Source organism: Scyliorhinus canicula, chromosome 16 (assembly GCF_902713615.1).
Source record: "Scyliorhinus canicula chromosome 16, sScyCan1.1, whole genome shotgun sequence".
In the NCBI taxonomy this organism is placed as follows: Eukaryota; Metazoa; Chordata; class Chondrichthyes; order Carcharhiniformes; family Scyliorhinidae; genus Scyliorhinus; species Scyliorhinus canicula.
Window position 1 is genome coordinate 100,851,869 of NC_052161.1, and position 16,386 is coordinate 100,868,254.

At 46.4% G+C, this 16,386-nt stretch overlaps 1 protein-coding gene across 5 annotated transcripts in view; it reads left to right on the forward strand.

Moving 5' to 3' along the window:
* Positions 1-16,386, forward strand: part of kif17 (kinesin family member 17) — a 147,051-nt gene that overhangs the window by 21,714 nt on the left and 108,951 nt on the right. For all 5 annotated transcript variants that reach the window (XR_005463737.1, XR_005463734.1, XR_005463735.1 and 2 more), the window contains exon 3: positions 32-133. Coding sequence is in view for 1 of the 5 variants with exons in the window: in XM_038821752.1 (XP_038677680.1) it covers positions 32-133 (102 nt within the window). In the remaining 4 variants the exon portion in view is untranslated. The remainder of the gene's footprint in view (positions 1-31; positions 134-16,386) is intronic.

Consider the following 16,386-nt stretch of genomic DNA (forward strand, 5'->3'; position numbering starts at 1 on the left):
GGTTTCACTGCCACTGTGTGTTCACCCACAGTGTACAGAAAATACAAAGTTCCTGGTGAGGGCTTCATATTTGGAAATTTACAATGAAGAAATCCGAGACCTTTTGGGGAAAGACACCAAACAGAAGCTGGAGGTAAAATGAACATTTGAATGAGCATTGTTTCAAGATAATTTGTGTTATAATATAAAAAATCTTATGCAATGAATGTTTATATGAACTGTTTTGGAGCTGTTCTTTGTTAATTAAAACTTGAGAGAACCAGGACATCAGTTGTAACAACAAAAACAGGTCTTTAATGAGCTCATGTTACAGGACCCTTCAGCTGATGAGACAATCCCATGTTGAACGTACTGGAAGAAACACTGGGAGTAGCAATGGCATGGAATGTACTCTGGCTGAGGGACTACAGTATCCATCGCCAAGAGTGGTTTGGTAGCACCACTATTGACTCAGCTAGGTGAGTCCTTAAAGATAGCTGCCAGACGAGGGCTGCAGCAGGTAGACCGAGAAACATCAGCAACATCCTTCTATCTACATAAGATAATGGAAATGCAGTAAATCCGTGGAAGATATAGTAGCTTTGATGCTGCACTTTTGCTGAATATTGAAGGGAGCAATCTGTGAGAGTCACTTTTGCCAGATATGAAGTTGTTTGTTCTCATTGTTGGTGCCTGTTGCCAAGTCTCTGAAGCCATTGGCCATCCTTGTGGCACACATCTAGTGGCCGAACACATCCCTTGATCTACCATTACCATTGTTACGTTTCTGACGGGCAGATGGTGAAATAGAAACCCAAATGCTCATCTCTTTCTTATATTTACAGAATGCTGTATTACAATTGTCTGCATCCTCCCTAACCAACACCCAGTGTCTCAGTTGTCTAACTGTAAAGCCTGTTGAATAAATCAAATAAACAAGTGAGCAAATAATCAAATCAACCCCTTAAAGGGGAACTTTCAGGTTATTGTAACAAAAGCAAAAATCATGAACCCCCCCCCCCCCCCCCCCCCCCACCCCCCCCCCCCCCCACACACACACACACACACACACACACACACACAACTGCCTGCTGCCTGAACATGTTATTTTTTATTACTTTATCAGAGTTACAAAGCCAGAGCTCAGAGTGTGGACAGGGGCAACCCCCTAATCTAGCTCCTTACCTGCTCCAAAAAACAATTCAAATTAAAATTGAATCCAATTCATGGTCCCCATTAGAGAGACACACCAGATCCACACATTACACCTGATCGCTCGCACATCTTAACCAAAAAGGTGAGAAGCGATTCTGCCTGAACATCTTTGGTCAGGATCAGGGTGTTGGTGAAAATATTCACAAATAGACCTTAACGTGAGCAAAAAAATTTATTGTGCAGAGCTCTGGGTGTAAGGTCCTGGACCCCAGTCCTCCCGGCACCTTCTCTCTGAGCTGTGGCTTAAAACTGTGTTAATATACCCTTTCAAGGCAGAATTAGTTCACATTCTTCATTTACATACAGGCAATCAATTCTCTTCGAATAGCAGTTTATACCATATTTAGTTATCAATCCGTATTCTCTTAGTATCTCAGTTCATGCCATATGTGGCTATCAATTCTTTACACAGCAGTTTACATTTGTCCAATCCATATGTTGCGCATGTGATTACATAAGGTCATGGGTTGCCAGTCCTAAGATCATGAGAATCCTGGCTGTGATCGCAGCTGTTTTGACAGCTTAGAATAACAGTACCTGCAGAAATGGAGAACTGGTCATCATTGACCCATTGTTTTTGGAAGATACATCTGTTAGAGTCACTCTTAGTTCAAAGTTCATTGTCTCATCAGGAAAATACCATGTAGCAAAAAGCAATCATTAGTTCATATTCCATCAGAAAGTTTACACCAACAAGGGCAACAAGGAGTCCTCTTATCCGACTTTTCCCCCTTCTGTACTGGGTGATCAGAGATCAAGCGCATGGGGCTGAATGCAAGAAAAACTTAAGGAGCAGCTCTGCAAATAATGAAAAAGGGGCTGCCACCTCATACAACCTATATATTCACGGGCAGCACGGTAGCACACGTGGCTAGCACTGTGCCAGGTTCGATTCCCCGTTGGGTCACTGTCTGTGCGGAGTCTACACGTTCTCCCCGTGTCTGCGTGGGTTTCCTCCGGGTGCTCCGGTTTCCTTCCACAGTCCAAAGACAAGCAGGTTAGGTGGATTGGCCATGCTAAATTGCCCCTAGTGTCCAAAAAAGGTTAGGAGGGGTTATTGGGCTACGGGGACAGGGTGGAAGTGAGGGCTTAAGTGAGTTGGTGCAGACTCGATGGGCTGAATGGCCTCCCTCTGCCCTGTATGTTCAATAACCATGTGAAATACAGATTCCTTAAGGCTGTTGAAATTACAGGCGTGAACCTAATCAACATTTTATTGCATTAACTGCTGTGTCGAACATCCTCCATGCCAAGTCTCTCTATATACACATTTTAAAAAATATATATATTTTGATGAACATTTTTGCATTTTTACAACAAATGAACCCAACATTTTTACAACAAATAAATCCAACCCCAGTGCCACACCCCTCCCGAACTGTCACCACCCCTCCCCTTTGACGTCAACCGGATCTCCAAAATGTAAGACAAACAAACCTCATCCCCCAGTGGAACTCCTCATCTTTTCCTCTCCGAGCAAATTTTACCTTATTCATTATCCAAGTACAGGAACTCCATTAGATATCCCAGCCTCGGCACACCACAGGAGGGAGAAGCTGACCTCCACCCCAACAGCACCCACCAGTAAGTGATTAACGAGGCGGAGGCTAAAACATCTGCCCCTGCACCTGTCTGCAACTCCAGCAGGTCTGACATCCCGAATATAGCCTCCAGGAAATCTGGCTCCAATTCCACATGCAGAAACTCAGACATGGTGTTGAAAAATGACCCCCAAAATATCTTCAACTTTGCATAGGACCAGAACATATGGACATGATTGGCTGGGCCCCTCCCACACTGCTCGCAGCTATCCACCACCCCCTCAAAGAGCCGGCTCATCCTCGCCTTCATTAAGTGCGCCCTGTATACCACCTTTTTAATTGAATCAACTCCAGCCTCGCGCATGAGTTCGAGGCATTGACCCTTCGCAGCACTTCACACCGTATTCCTTCCTCCAACCCCATCCCCAACTCTTCCTCCCACGTGGCCTTTTCTTTTCCACAGACTCCTTGTCCTCCTACAAGATCCTACCGTTGATCACAGTCATGACCCCACTCTTCAACTCCCCGCCAACAACATCTCTTCCAACGAGGAGGACGGTGCCAGAGGAAAGTTTTGGAAGACCTTTCTTGTAAAATTCTGCACCTGCATTTACCTGATGCCCTCCTCGCGCTGGAGCCCATATCTAACCCCCAACTCCTCCGCCTCTCCAAAATTAGATTCTGCAATTCTTTCACCTCTTTCTCCTCCCATCCCTAGAGCCTCACATCCATCCTCACTGGCTCAAACCCACGATTCCCTCTTATCGGCATCACCCTTGAAGCTGCCCTCAACTTGAAGTGCTGTCAGAATTCTCCCAAAACGTCAGCATGGCTACCAACACAGGACTACCCGAGTACTTCTTTGGGTCGAACAGTAGCAGCACCGTTACCAGCACTCGCAACCCCGACCCTTTACAAGAACCCGGCTCCATTCAAACACACAAATCATCATTCTCTCTACTCCAGCCTTGCACCTTCTCCGCATTCGCTGCCCAGTAATAGTGTAACAATTTCAGAAGGGCCAAATCCCCCGACTGCCGCCTCCTTGGGAGCACCACTCTCCTTATCCTAGCCACCTTCTCTGCCAACACAAACGACAAAACCAACCTGTCCATCCCTTGAAAGAATGACTCTATCAAAAAGACCAGCAGACACTGGAACAGAAACAAGAACCTTGGAAGAATGTTAATTTTTACTGCATGCACTCTGCCCGTCAGCGACAAGGGGAGACTATCCCATTGTACCAAGTCCTCCTTAATTAAGAATTAAGAGGTCATGCCCAGTCCTGTGCCAGCTGCACCCCCAAATACCCAAAATGAACTTTTCGCGACCCGGAATGGCAACCCTCCGACTCCCGCAACTGCACCAGGAGAAGACACCACAAAATAATCGCTCATCCCTAAATTTAACTTGTACTCCAAAAACGCCCTATCCCAAACTTCTCCTACTCCAACAAATAAAAAAACAAATAACTCCACTCCACTCTGTCAAACACCTTTTCCCCACCTAATGCAACCACCACCTCCAGCTCCCTTCCCTCTGCCGGAGAACGCACCAGAGTCAGCAGCCGCCACACATTTGGCAACACCTGCCTGCCCTTGATGAACCCCGTCTGATCCTCCCCCACCACCTCGGAAGGGACACCTCCAACCTCACCACCAACACCTCGCCAATATCTTAGCATCCACGTTCAGTAGAAAAATGGGCCTGTATGACCCACACTCCATCGTATCCTTCGCCTTTTTGAGGAATAATGAGTTGGCTGCCTGCCTCATCTCTCCAGCAATACTTCCCTTACCATTGTGTCCTCATACATTTCAACCATCAGCTTATCCATCCGGCACCGGTGCCTTGCCCAACTACTTTTTCCCTATCGCTGCCTGCACTTTCTCCACCCCTATTGGTTCCTCCAATCCTGCCCTCTTCTCCTCTCCCACCTCCAACATTCCAGTTGCTCCAGAAATTCCCTCATTTCCGACTCGTCCTCCAGCGGCACCAACTTATACAAGCCCCTATAAAAGTCTTCAAACACCTTATTCACCTGCTCCAGTGCCACCACCAACCTGCCCGTTCCATCCCTAATCCACACCATCTCCGTCACTGCTGCCTGACAATGTAGCTGACCCCAAGAAATCGACTGGCATTCTCACTATGCTCATAGACAACAGCCCTCGCTCGCCTCAGCTGCCGAATTACCTTCCTGTGGATAGAAGATCAAACTTGGCCTGCAACTCCTTCCTCCTCACCAAAAGGTCCGGTTCCAGGTCCTCCACATATCTTCCATCTACCGCAAATCTCCTCCACCAACTGCTCCCGTTCCCGATCCACCTTTGTCTTGAATGAAATTAACTCGCCCCTCACTATAGCCTTCAATGCCTCCCCAACCCCTGACGGCGAGACCTCCCCATTTCAGTTAAACTCCACATACTCCCCAATCACCTTCCCCATCCTAGTGCAAAATTCGGGTCTGCCATCAAACTCACACCTAGCCTCCACGCAGGCCTCTGGGCTGCACCCTTACCAAAACCACATCCACCCAATGCAGAGCATGGTCCGATATCACGATCGCCGAGTACTCTGCCTTCTTTATGAAATGAAAATCGCTTATTGTCACGAGTAGGCTTCAAATGAAGTTACTGTGAAAAGCTCCGAGTCGCCACATTCCGGCGCCTGTTCGGGAATGCTGTTACGGGAATCGAACCGTGCTGCTGGCCTGCTTTCAAAGCCAGCGATTTAGCCCTGTGCTAAACAGCCCCTGTTTAGCCCCTGTTACTCCAATGAGCAGCGTCTTCCCCATCACAAAAAGTCAATTCTTGAATACACCTTATGCACCAGTGAAAAGAACAATACTCCCTATCCCACGGTTGCAAAAACCTCCATAGGCCACCCCTCCCATCTCTGTCAAGATTCCGGCCAATACACCCCCCACCCCCCAGGGAAAAAGGGAGTGAGCGAAAGACCGCCGTCAAGCTTGGTGAGGAGTTCAGTGGGAATAAAGATGGCAGGTGAAAGGCTGCTGGGTAGGCCCCGGCCAACACTTCTAATAGCATTTCCACTATGATGGTCGTGACCCCACCCAACGACCTCTCACCCGCCATCTTTATTCCCACTGAACTCCTCACCTTGCTTGACGGGTGGTCTTTCGCTCACTCCCATTTTCCCTGGGTTCTTTTTTCCAGTTTTTGACATTCAATAAATGCCCCAGACCTTCCCACAGCTTCTCACCAAAGAATTTTCCACAAAACTGGGTGTAAAGGTCCGAAAAAAGACGACTCCGGCAAAGCCACCAAACATGCGGCCTCCACCTACATGCTGCAACCGGAAGTCCCCTCTTTTATATGTCAATTAAACAAACTAATTGACAGTCCTTTAAAGGGGTGAGTCGCTCTTTGTATTGAGAATAGTTACACCAATGACACTTGTGGTGGTGGTGGTGGTTTACAGACATACATTTTTACATGCTGCAGCCTGGCTATTTTTGGTGTTTTAGTTAAGATCAAGTGTAGGATCAAGTCTGAGAACAGATGTAATGCCTGTTCTTATCAGCTTGGATCTAGTATGTTCTTTTTGTGCTTCTTAGTGCAAGCAATGAGATGGATGAAGGACTTGTCCTGCCCACTCTGTCCATTGACTTTGTAACTGAGAAAGGAACAATTTTTTTAAATAGCAATGGTAATGATGGTAGAGGCTCCGACTCTTTTTCCGTCACATGTCTGACCAGGAGCCCCTCCCACTCTTGCTGCCTGCCGTTGGCATGTGTTGAAAGGATTTCCTGGCTGTTACTCAACCTGTTGGCTGCGTTATGAATGCATCATCCTTGGACATCAAGTCCTGGAGTGGGACTTGAACTCAGAGCACCTGGGTCAGAGGCAGGGATGCTACCACTGTACCACAAGATCCAACTGCGATTCAATGAGAGTGTATATGAGCATATCAGGATCAGCACCAGGAATACAGTATCTAAAAATGAGGCGCCACCCTGGTGAAATTACAATGCAGAACTACGTCCATACGAGTGTGTGTGCCAGAGATGGTTATGTGTATCTGTGTGAGTGAGAGGGAAAGTGTGTATGTGTATCAGTAGGTGGGGTTTTCCACGCAACCCATCATGTGTTTTGTGGCAGCAGAGGCGGCCCATCATTGGCCGAGATCGGAATCTTCTGATCCTGCAATGGTCACCGAGGTTTGCCGTTGAATGCGCCCTTCACCACTGGGAAACGATCAGTGGTGGCGAAGTCGCCGCTGTCAAGAATGGCCGGAAAGTTCTAGCCAGTTTGTACGTGTGTGAGAGAGGTTGTGGGGTGTGTGTATATGAGAATGCAATGTGTGTATGAGATGAGAGTGTGAGAGAAAGAGAAAAAATGTGTACATGCGTGAGGATGGGAACATGCTTGCATGAGAAGGAGGGAGGGAGTGCACGTGCATGTGAAGGAAGGAAGTAAAGAGGGAGCACACATGCCTCTGAAGGAAGGAGGGAGAGAACGTGCCTGTGAAGGAAGGAAAGAGGGAGGGAGCGCGTTTGTGAGGGAGTATGCGTGTGTAGGCATGTGAGAGTTTCTGTGTGCGCATGTGAGGGAGAGAGAGTCTATGTGCGGTGTCTGAGTGCACATGTGTGTGTCTGTCTGGTTCATTCCCAGTCTCTGGGTTCTTATTCACCCTCGCCCCTACCCACCAACACATACTTAACCCACTCTCATACCTTGAGGCTGGAAGTGAGCTGGAACACATATACTCTCACTCTCTCACATCTAATGGTCGTCTTTCTTAATTAGTCTTCTTTTAATTATCAATTTATTGCTTTGACATTGTCTTATTTTTACTCAGTAAGTTGTTTCTTTTGTTCATATCTCTTTTTTTAAAATAATTCATATTTAAAATTGTAACAAATCCTATTTTTCCGAAATGTGCTCATCGACCCCTCGAGTGAGCAGAAATGGAAATGTGCCCCCCCCCCACACGAAAAAGTTGGACAAGCCTGTATTAACACAATAGAGAGGGATGACATAAGTTCAGGAATCTAGGATAAAAAGCAGTTTGGATAATAAGTTACTTTGGGAGAGGTGTACAGCAGTTATTTTCAAACTCCGGGTTGCGACCTGCGAGTGGGTCGCCGTTGGGTGTCAGGAGGGTCGCGCCATTCCCGATAACGGGAAGAAGTGCCCATCGGCTGCAACTGGCTTTAGAAATGTTGGCCACGACCGGCTTTCAGAATGCTGGCCGGCTGTCCCGCACATGTGTACCCCTCGGCAATGTGCAGGCCCGGAGCCCGCCTCATCCTGAAGTCAGTGCGCTGACCCAGTAGCAGATTGTTTTTGAACATCGATGGAGTCTTCTCTCCAGAATTGGCGGCAGGGGGCAGGTCACACGCCCTGTACACTGACGTCACATGCTCTACACGAGAGATTCCTCCATTTTGTAGACGACAGCAGTGCTGATGTGAGCTCCAAAGCCTCTGGTGAACAACACATTATGAACAAGCTGAAATCAGGAACAAAGCAGTATACCGACGTTTTCTTGAGGTATGGGTTTATTAATTGTGCCAGTGCAAATCAGGATGCAAAGCCCATGTGTTATATTCAGGGAAGTACTGGCAAATGAAAGATTAAAACTCTCAAAATCACAAAGGCATTTGAAGACTAAGCAAAGCGAGTTCGAGGACAAACCTCTTGATTTTGTTTAAACGGATACAGTGAGAACTTATATCATTAGCAGAAATGGAACATTGAATGACAAAGCAAGTGAGATTGTGAGGACCAAACAGACTAAGCTATCACATTAAAGGTAAGTGAAAATGGTGGGCCGCGAAGTCTGGGCGGCGTGGATCACGAAGGGCAGCTGATGTAGGTCCTGAAGGATGGCCTGTTGGTAAAGATGGGTTCCGGGCAAAAGAGTTTGAAAAATACTGGTGTACAGGCCCCCTAACAGTACGCACATGATCGGATGAAGTTTAGAGGAAGAAATAATGGAGCTTGTCAGAAACATATGGTGATAATGTGAGGCATTTTAATCTACATATAAACTGAAAAAATCAGATGGGCATGGGTAAACTAGATGAAGAGTTCATAAAATATGTTTGGGATACTTTCTTAGAACAGTACATTCTGGAAGCCCCCCAACGAGCAGGCTATACGGTACCTGGTATTGCACAAGAAGACAGGTTTAATTAATGACCTGTAGGGTGCCTTGAGGTTGAGAGGAGTGTGTCCACTACAAATAAATTAAACTTAAATATGAGGGCATTAAAGCAGAGATAGATAAAGTTAGCAAATTAGGTTAATGGATAGGTCAGTAGAGATGCAGTGGCAGATATTTAAGGGGATATTTCAGAATACACAGAAGATACACTTTCCAACAAGAAAGAAAAATTCCAAGGGGAGGTCTCACTCTCTGTGGTTAACCAAAAAAGTTAAAGATAGTATCAAACTATAAGCATATAAATACGCATGGGTGGGTGACAGGATAAAAAAAAACAGCAAAGAATGACTAAATGATAAATAAGGAGGGAAAAATTAAAGAATGAGAGAAAGCCAGCTGGAAATATAAAAACAGAAAGTAAGAGTTTCTATAGATATTTTAAGAAAGAAGAAACAGTGAGATTTGATCCAATAGAAAGTGAGTCTAGGGAACTAATAATGGAAAATGAAGAGATGGCAGATGAATTGAACAGGTATTTTTTGATAATCTTTATTATCACAAGTAGGCTTACATTAACATTGCAATGAAGTCACTGTGAAAATACCCCTAGTCACCTGTTCAGGTACACAGAGGGAGAATTCAGAATGTCTGAATTACCTAATAGCACGTTGATGGAACCATCAATTCACCAGACACGTGTTTCCGATGTGAATCTAGGCTTTAATCGACTTACTTCAGAGCCAGCCTGTTACCTGTCGATGAACTCGTAGTGACCCAGGCTGACTCTGGATACGGGTATTTATACAGCTCCACGAGGGGGAGGAGTCGTGAGCGGAGCCAAGGGTGGAGCCCAGTACAAGTTCCTGAGTGCTCCCAGCGCTACTCCCCCTAGTGGTAGGATAGTGCTACTGCGCTCACAAAGACAGTGTGAATTAACATATATACATCTATATTACATTCACCCCCTTCAAAAAAATCAAGTCCGGCGGGGGTGGTGGTTTAGTCTATAAAGTCAGTCTGTCCGGCGGTCGGATTGTCCGCTGAGACCAGCGGAGCACCGGGGTTGCAGCCTCTTGCGGTGGCTGGACGGGTGTAGTGTGCTGGGGTACGATGGGGGACTCCAGGGAGGGTTGTATCCGAGCTTCATACTCTCCTGGTTCGACCGGAGACTGGGGGCGCTGGGGGCTGGCCGGCGTGGGGGGGCGGAACTGGTGGAGTGGGCTCGGGAGCGCAAGGGGGTGGCAGCATGGGGTGTAGGGTGAGAGATCCTTCTGTGGGGGTCGCGGGGGCGCTGGATCCGGCGGGTGCCAGATCCCGGAGGGATACAGTGTCCTGACGGCCGTCAGGGAACTCGACGAATGCGTACTGGGGGTTGGAATGGAGCAGGCGCACCTTCTCAACAAGGGGGTCGGTTTTGTGCGCCCTGACGTGTTTTCTCAGGAGTACGGGACCCGGCGTCCTCAGCCATGCCGGAAGTGAGACCCCCGTGGTAGTGCCCCTGGAAAAAATGAAGAGCCTCTCGTGAGGGGTCTGGTTGGTCGCCGTACACAAAAGGGATCGAATAGCGTGGAGCGCGTCTGGGAGGACTTCCTGCCACTGGGAGACTTGGAGCTTTCTAGACCGGAGGGTCAGTAGGACTGTCTTCCAGACCGTCGCGTTCTCCCTTTCCACCTGCCCGTTCCCCCTGGGGTTGTAGCTGGTAGTCCTGCTCGAGGCAATGCCCTTTTCGAGCAGGTACTGACGCAGCTCGTCGCTCATGAAGGACGAACCCCGGTCGCTGTGTACGTAGCTGGGGAAACCAAATAGGGTGAAGATGCTATGCAGGGCCCTAATGACTGTGTGGGAGGTCATGTCGGGGCACGGGATAGCGAATGGAAAACGGGAGAACTCATCTACGATGTTTAAGAAGTAAACATTCTTGTTAGTTGAGGGGAGTGGCCCTTTGAAATCAATCGCGAGGCATTCAAAGGGCCTAGAAGCCTTGACCAGGTGGGCCCTGTCTGGTCTATAGAAGTGCGGTTTGCACTCCGCACAGATCGGGCAGTCCCTGGTGACCGCTTTTACCTCCTCGTTGGAGAAAGGCAGGTTTCGGGCCCTGATGTAGTGGGCGAGCCGGGTGAACCCCGGGTGGCAGAGGTCATTGTGGATGCTTTTTAATCGGTCGATCTGTGCGCTGGCGCATGTCCCGCCGGATCCAGTGGGAGAAGATTTCTTTAGCCTCTGCATCCTGAGGGTTGAGTTCCAGGCGTCCAAGCTTGAGGGCCGATTCCATAATCGATCTTTACTGTTCTTAAGTCGATTAAATTGATGGAACCATCAATTCACCAGACACGTGTTTCCAATGTGAATCTAGGCTTTAATCGACTTACTTCAGAGCCAAACTGTTACCTGTCGATGAACTCGTAGTGACCCAGGCTGACTCTGGACACGGGTATTTATACAGCTGCACTAGGGGGAGGAGTCGTGGGCGGAGCCAAGGGTGGAGCCCATTACAAGTTCCTGAGTGCTCCCAGCGCTACTCCCCCTAGTGGTAGGATAGCGCTACTGCGTTCACAAAGACAGTGTGAATTAACATATATACATCTATATTACATTCACCACACACGTCTTTTAGGACTTGTGGGAGGAAACCGGAGCACCCGGAGGAAACCCATGCAGACACGGAGAATGCTCAGACTCCATGCGGACCGTGACCCAATCAGAGAGTTGAACCTGGGACCCTGGCGCTGTGAAGCAACAGTGCTAACCACTGTGCTACCGTGCCGCTTGCATCAGTCTTCACTAGAGTATACAAGTAATATCCCAGAAATAGCTGTAAATCAGGAAATGGAAGGGACGAAGGAACTCAAGAAAATTAAAATCGCCAGGGAAGTGGTATTGAGCAAATTGTTGGAGCTGCAGGCTGACAATTCCACAGGTCCTGATAGACTTCATCCTAAGCTATTAAAAGAAGAGATTTGTGAGATAATTGATGCGTTAATTTTAAATTTCCAAAATCCCCTAAATTCAGGGAAGGTTTCGTTAGATTAGAAAATGTAACTCAAAAAAGGAAACAGATGGAAAACAAGAAACTACAGACCAGTTAGCCTAACATCTGGCATAGGGAAAATGTTAGAAGCCATTATTAAATACATTATAGCAAGACACTTACAAACATTCAAGGCAATCAGGCAGAATCAACATGCTTGGTGAGTTGGAAAACATGTTTAACTAATTATTGAGCTCTATGAAGAAGTAATGTGCTGTGGACAAAGAAGAACCCTTTGGTGGGTGTACTGTACTTAGATTTCTAGAAGGCCTTTGATAAGGTACTATTGCAAAAATAAAAGCTCATGGGGGCGGAGGTGTCGTGGTAACATATTGCTAGATTTGCAGATAAGAACATAAGAACTAGGAGCAGGAGTAGGCCATCTGGCCCCTCGAGCCTGCTCCTCCATTCAATGAGAAGTCTCACAACACTAGGTTAAAGTCCAACATGTTTGTTTCAAACACTAGCTTTCGGAGCACTGCTCCTTCCTCAGGTGAATGAGGAAGGAGCATTCACCTGAGGAAGGAGCAGTGCTCCGAAAGCTAGTGTTTGAAACAAACATGTTGGACTTTAACCTGGTGTTGTAAGACTTCTTACTGTGCTCACCCCAGTCCAACGCCGGCATCTCCACATCATGGCTGCCATTCAATGAGACCATGGCTGATCTTTTGTGGACTCAGCTCCACTTTCTGGCCCGAACACCATAACCCTTAATCCCTTTATTCTTCAAAAAACTATCTATCTTTATGTTAAAAACATTTAATGAAGGAGCCTCAACTGCTTCACTGGGCAAGGAATTCCATAGATTCACAACCCTTTGGGTGAAGAAGGTCCTCCTAAACTCAGTCCTAAATCTACTTCCCCTTATTTTGAGGCTATGCCCCCTAGTTATGCTTTCACCCACCAGTGGAAACCACCTGCCCGCCTCTATCCTATCTATTCCATTCATAATTTTAAATGTTTCTATAAGATCCCCCCTCATCCTTCTAAATTCCAACGAGTACAGTCCCAGTCTACTCGACCTCTCCTCATAATCCAGCCCCTTGAGCTCTAGGATTAACCTAGTGAATCTCCTCTGCACACCCTCCAGTGCCAGTACGTCCTTTCTCAAGTAAGGAGACCAAAACTGAACACAATACTCCAGGTGTGGCCTCACTAACACCTTATACAATTGCAGCATAACCTCCCTAGTCTTAAACTCCATCCCTCTAGCAATGAAGGACAAAATTCCATTTGCCTTCTTAATCACCTGTTGCACCTGTATACCAACTTTTTGCGACTCATGCACTAGCACATTCAGGTCTCTCTGCACAGCAGCATGCTTTAATATTTTATCATTTAAATAATAATCCCTTTTGCTGTTATTCCTACCAAAATGGATAACCTCACATTTGTCAACATTGTATTCCATCTGTCAGACCCTAGCCCATTCACTTAACCTATCCAAATCCCTCTGCAGACTTCCTGTATCCTCTGCACTTTTTGCTTTACCACTCATCTTTGTGTCGGCTACAAACTTGGACACATTGCCCTTGATCCCCAACTTCTAATCATCTATGTAAATTGTAAACAATTGTGGGCCCAACACTGATCCCTGAGGGACACCACTAGCTACTGATTGCCAACCAGAGAAACACCGATTAATCCCCACTCTTTGCTTTCTATTAAATAACCAATCCTCTATCCATGCTACTACTTTACCCTTAATGCCATGCATCTTTACCTTATGCAGCAACCTTTTGTGTGGCAACTTGTCAAAGGCTTTCTGGAAATCCAGATTTCCCACATCCATTGGCTCCCCCTTATCTACCGCACTGGTAATGTCCTCAAAAAATTCCACTAAATTAGTTAGGCATGACCTGCCCTTTATGAACCCATGCTGTGTCTGCCCAATGGGACAATTTCCATCCAGATGCCTTGCTATTTCTTCCTTTATGATAGATTCCAGCATCTTCCTTACTACTGAAGTGAAGCTCACCGGCCTATAATTACCCGCTTTCTGCCTACCTCCTTTTTTTAGTAAGAAGTCTTACAACACCAGGTTAAAGTCCAACAGGTTTGATTCAAACACGAGCTTTCGGAGCGCAGCTCCTTCCTCACCTGAGGAAGGAGCTGCGCTCCGAAAGCTCGTGTTTGAATCAAACCTGTTGGACTTTAACCTGGTGTTGTAAGACTTCTTACTGTGCTCACCCCAGTCCAACACCGGCATCTCCACATCATGGCTCCTTTTTTTAAACAGTGGTGTCACGTTTGCCAATTTCCAATCCGCCGGTACCACCCCAGAATCTAGTGAATTTTAGGAAATTATCACTAGTACATTTGCAATTTCCCTAGCCATCTCTTTTAGCACTCTGGGATGCATTCCATCAGGGCCAGGAAACTTGTCTACCTTTAGCCCCATTCGCTTGCCCATCACTACCTCCTTAGTGATAACAATCATCTCAAGGTCCTCACCTGTCATAGCCTCATTTCTATCAGTCACCGGCATGTTATTTGTGTCTTCCACTGTGAAGACTGACCCAAAAAACCTGTTCAGTTCTTCAGCCATGTCCTCATCTCCCATTATTAAATCTCCCTTCTCATCCTCTAAAGGACCAATATTTACCTTATCCACTCTTTTTTGTTTTTTTATACTTCTAGAAACTTTTTCTATCTGTTTTTATATTCTGAGCAAGTTTACTCTCATAATCTATCTTACTCTTCTTTATAGCTTTTTTAGTAGCTTTCTGTTGCCCCCTAAAGATTTCCCAGTCCTCTAGTCTCCCACTAATCTTTGCCACTTTGTATGCTTTTTCCTTCAATTTGATACTCTCCCTTATTTCCTTAGATATCCACGGTCAATTTTTCCTCTTTCTACCGTCCTTTCTTTTTGTTGGTATAAACCTTTGCTGAGCACTGTGAAAAATCGCTTGGAAGGTTCTCCACTGTTCCTCAACTGTTTCACCATAAAGTCTTTGCTCCCAGTCTATCTTAGCTAGCTCTTCTCTCATCCCATTGTAATCTCCTTTGTTTAAGCACAAAACACTAGTGTTTGATTTTACCTTCTCACCCTCCATCTGTATTTTAAATTCCACCATATTGTGATCGCTCTTTCCGAGCAGATCCCTAACTATGAGATTATTAATCAATCCTGTCTCATTACACAGGACCAGATCTAGGACCGCTTGTTCCCTCGTAGGTTCCATTACATACTGTTCTAGGAAACTATCGTGGATACATTCTATAAACACCTCCTCAAGGCTGCCTTGACCGACCTGGTTAAACCAATCGACATGTAGATTAAAATCCCCCATGATAACTGCTGTACCATTTCTACATGCATCAGTTATTTCTTTGTTTATTGCCTGCCTCATCATAATGTTACTATTTGGTGGCCTATAGACTACTCCTATCAGTAACTTTTTCGCCTTACTATTCCTGATTTCCAACCAAATGGATTCAACCTTATCCTCCATAGCACCGATGTCATCTCTTACTATTGCCCGGATGTCATCCTTGAATAACAGAGCTACACCACCTCCCTTACCGTCCACTCTGTCCTTCCGAATAGTTTGATACCCTCAGATATTTAACTCCCAGTCTTGACCATCCTTTAACCATTTTTCAGTAATGGCCACTAAATCATAGTCATTCACGATGATTTGTGCCATCAACTCATTTACCTTATTCCGAATACTACGAGCATTCAGGTAAAGTACACTTACGCTGGCTTTTATATCTCTGTTTTGAATCTTAACACCTCGATCAGTAACCTCTCCTAAGTTATATTTCCTCTTAACTTTTCTCCTAATTTTTCTTGTCGTTGAACCCATATCTTCGTGTAACAACCTGCCGCGTCGCTTACCATTTATGTTTTTACTTCCCGTTTTATTCCTTTTAATATTACTGGGCCTATTCACTGAGCTCCCCTCAATCACTGTACCTTGTACCGTCGCCCTTTTTGATTTTTGACTGTGGCTTCTCTGTCTTACACTTCCCCCTTACTGCCTTTTGTTTCTGTCCCTGTTTTACTATCTTCCGACTTCCTGCATTGGTTCCCATCCCCATGCCACATTAGTTTAAACTCTCCCCAACAGCTCTAGCAAACAAGCCCCCCCTCCCCCTAGGACATCGGTTCCAGTCCTGCCCAGGTGCAGATTGTCCAGTTTGTACTGGTCTCACCTCCCCCAGAACTGGTTCCAATGCCCCAGGATTTTGAATCCCTCCCTCTTTCACCATCTCTCGAGCCACGCATCCATCCTATCGATCCTGACATTCCTACTCTGACTAGCTCGTGGCACTGGTAGCAATCCTGAGATCACTACCTCTGAGGTCCTACTTTTTAGTTTAACTCCTACCCCCCCCCAGAATGTCCTGCAGCAGCTCCGAGACATCCTTGACCCTTGCACCAGGGAGGCAACATACCATCCTGGAGTCTCGATTGCGTCCGCAGAACCACCTGTCTATTCCCCTTACGCTTGAGTCCCCTATCACTATAGCCCTGCCATT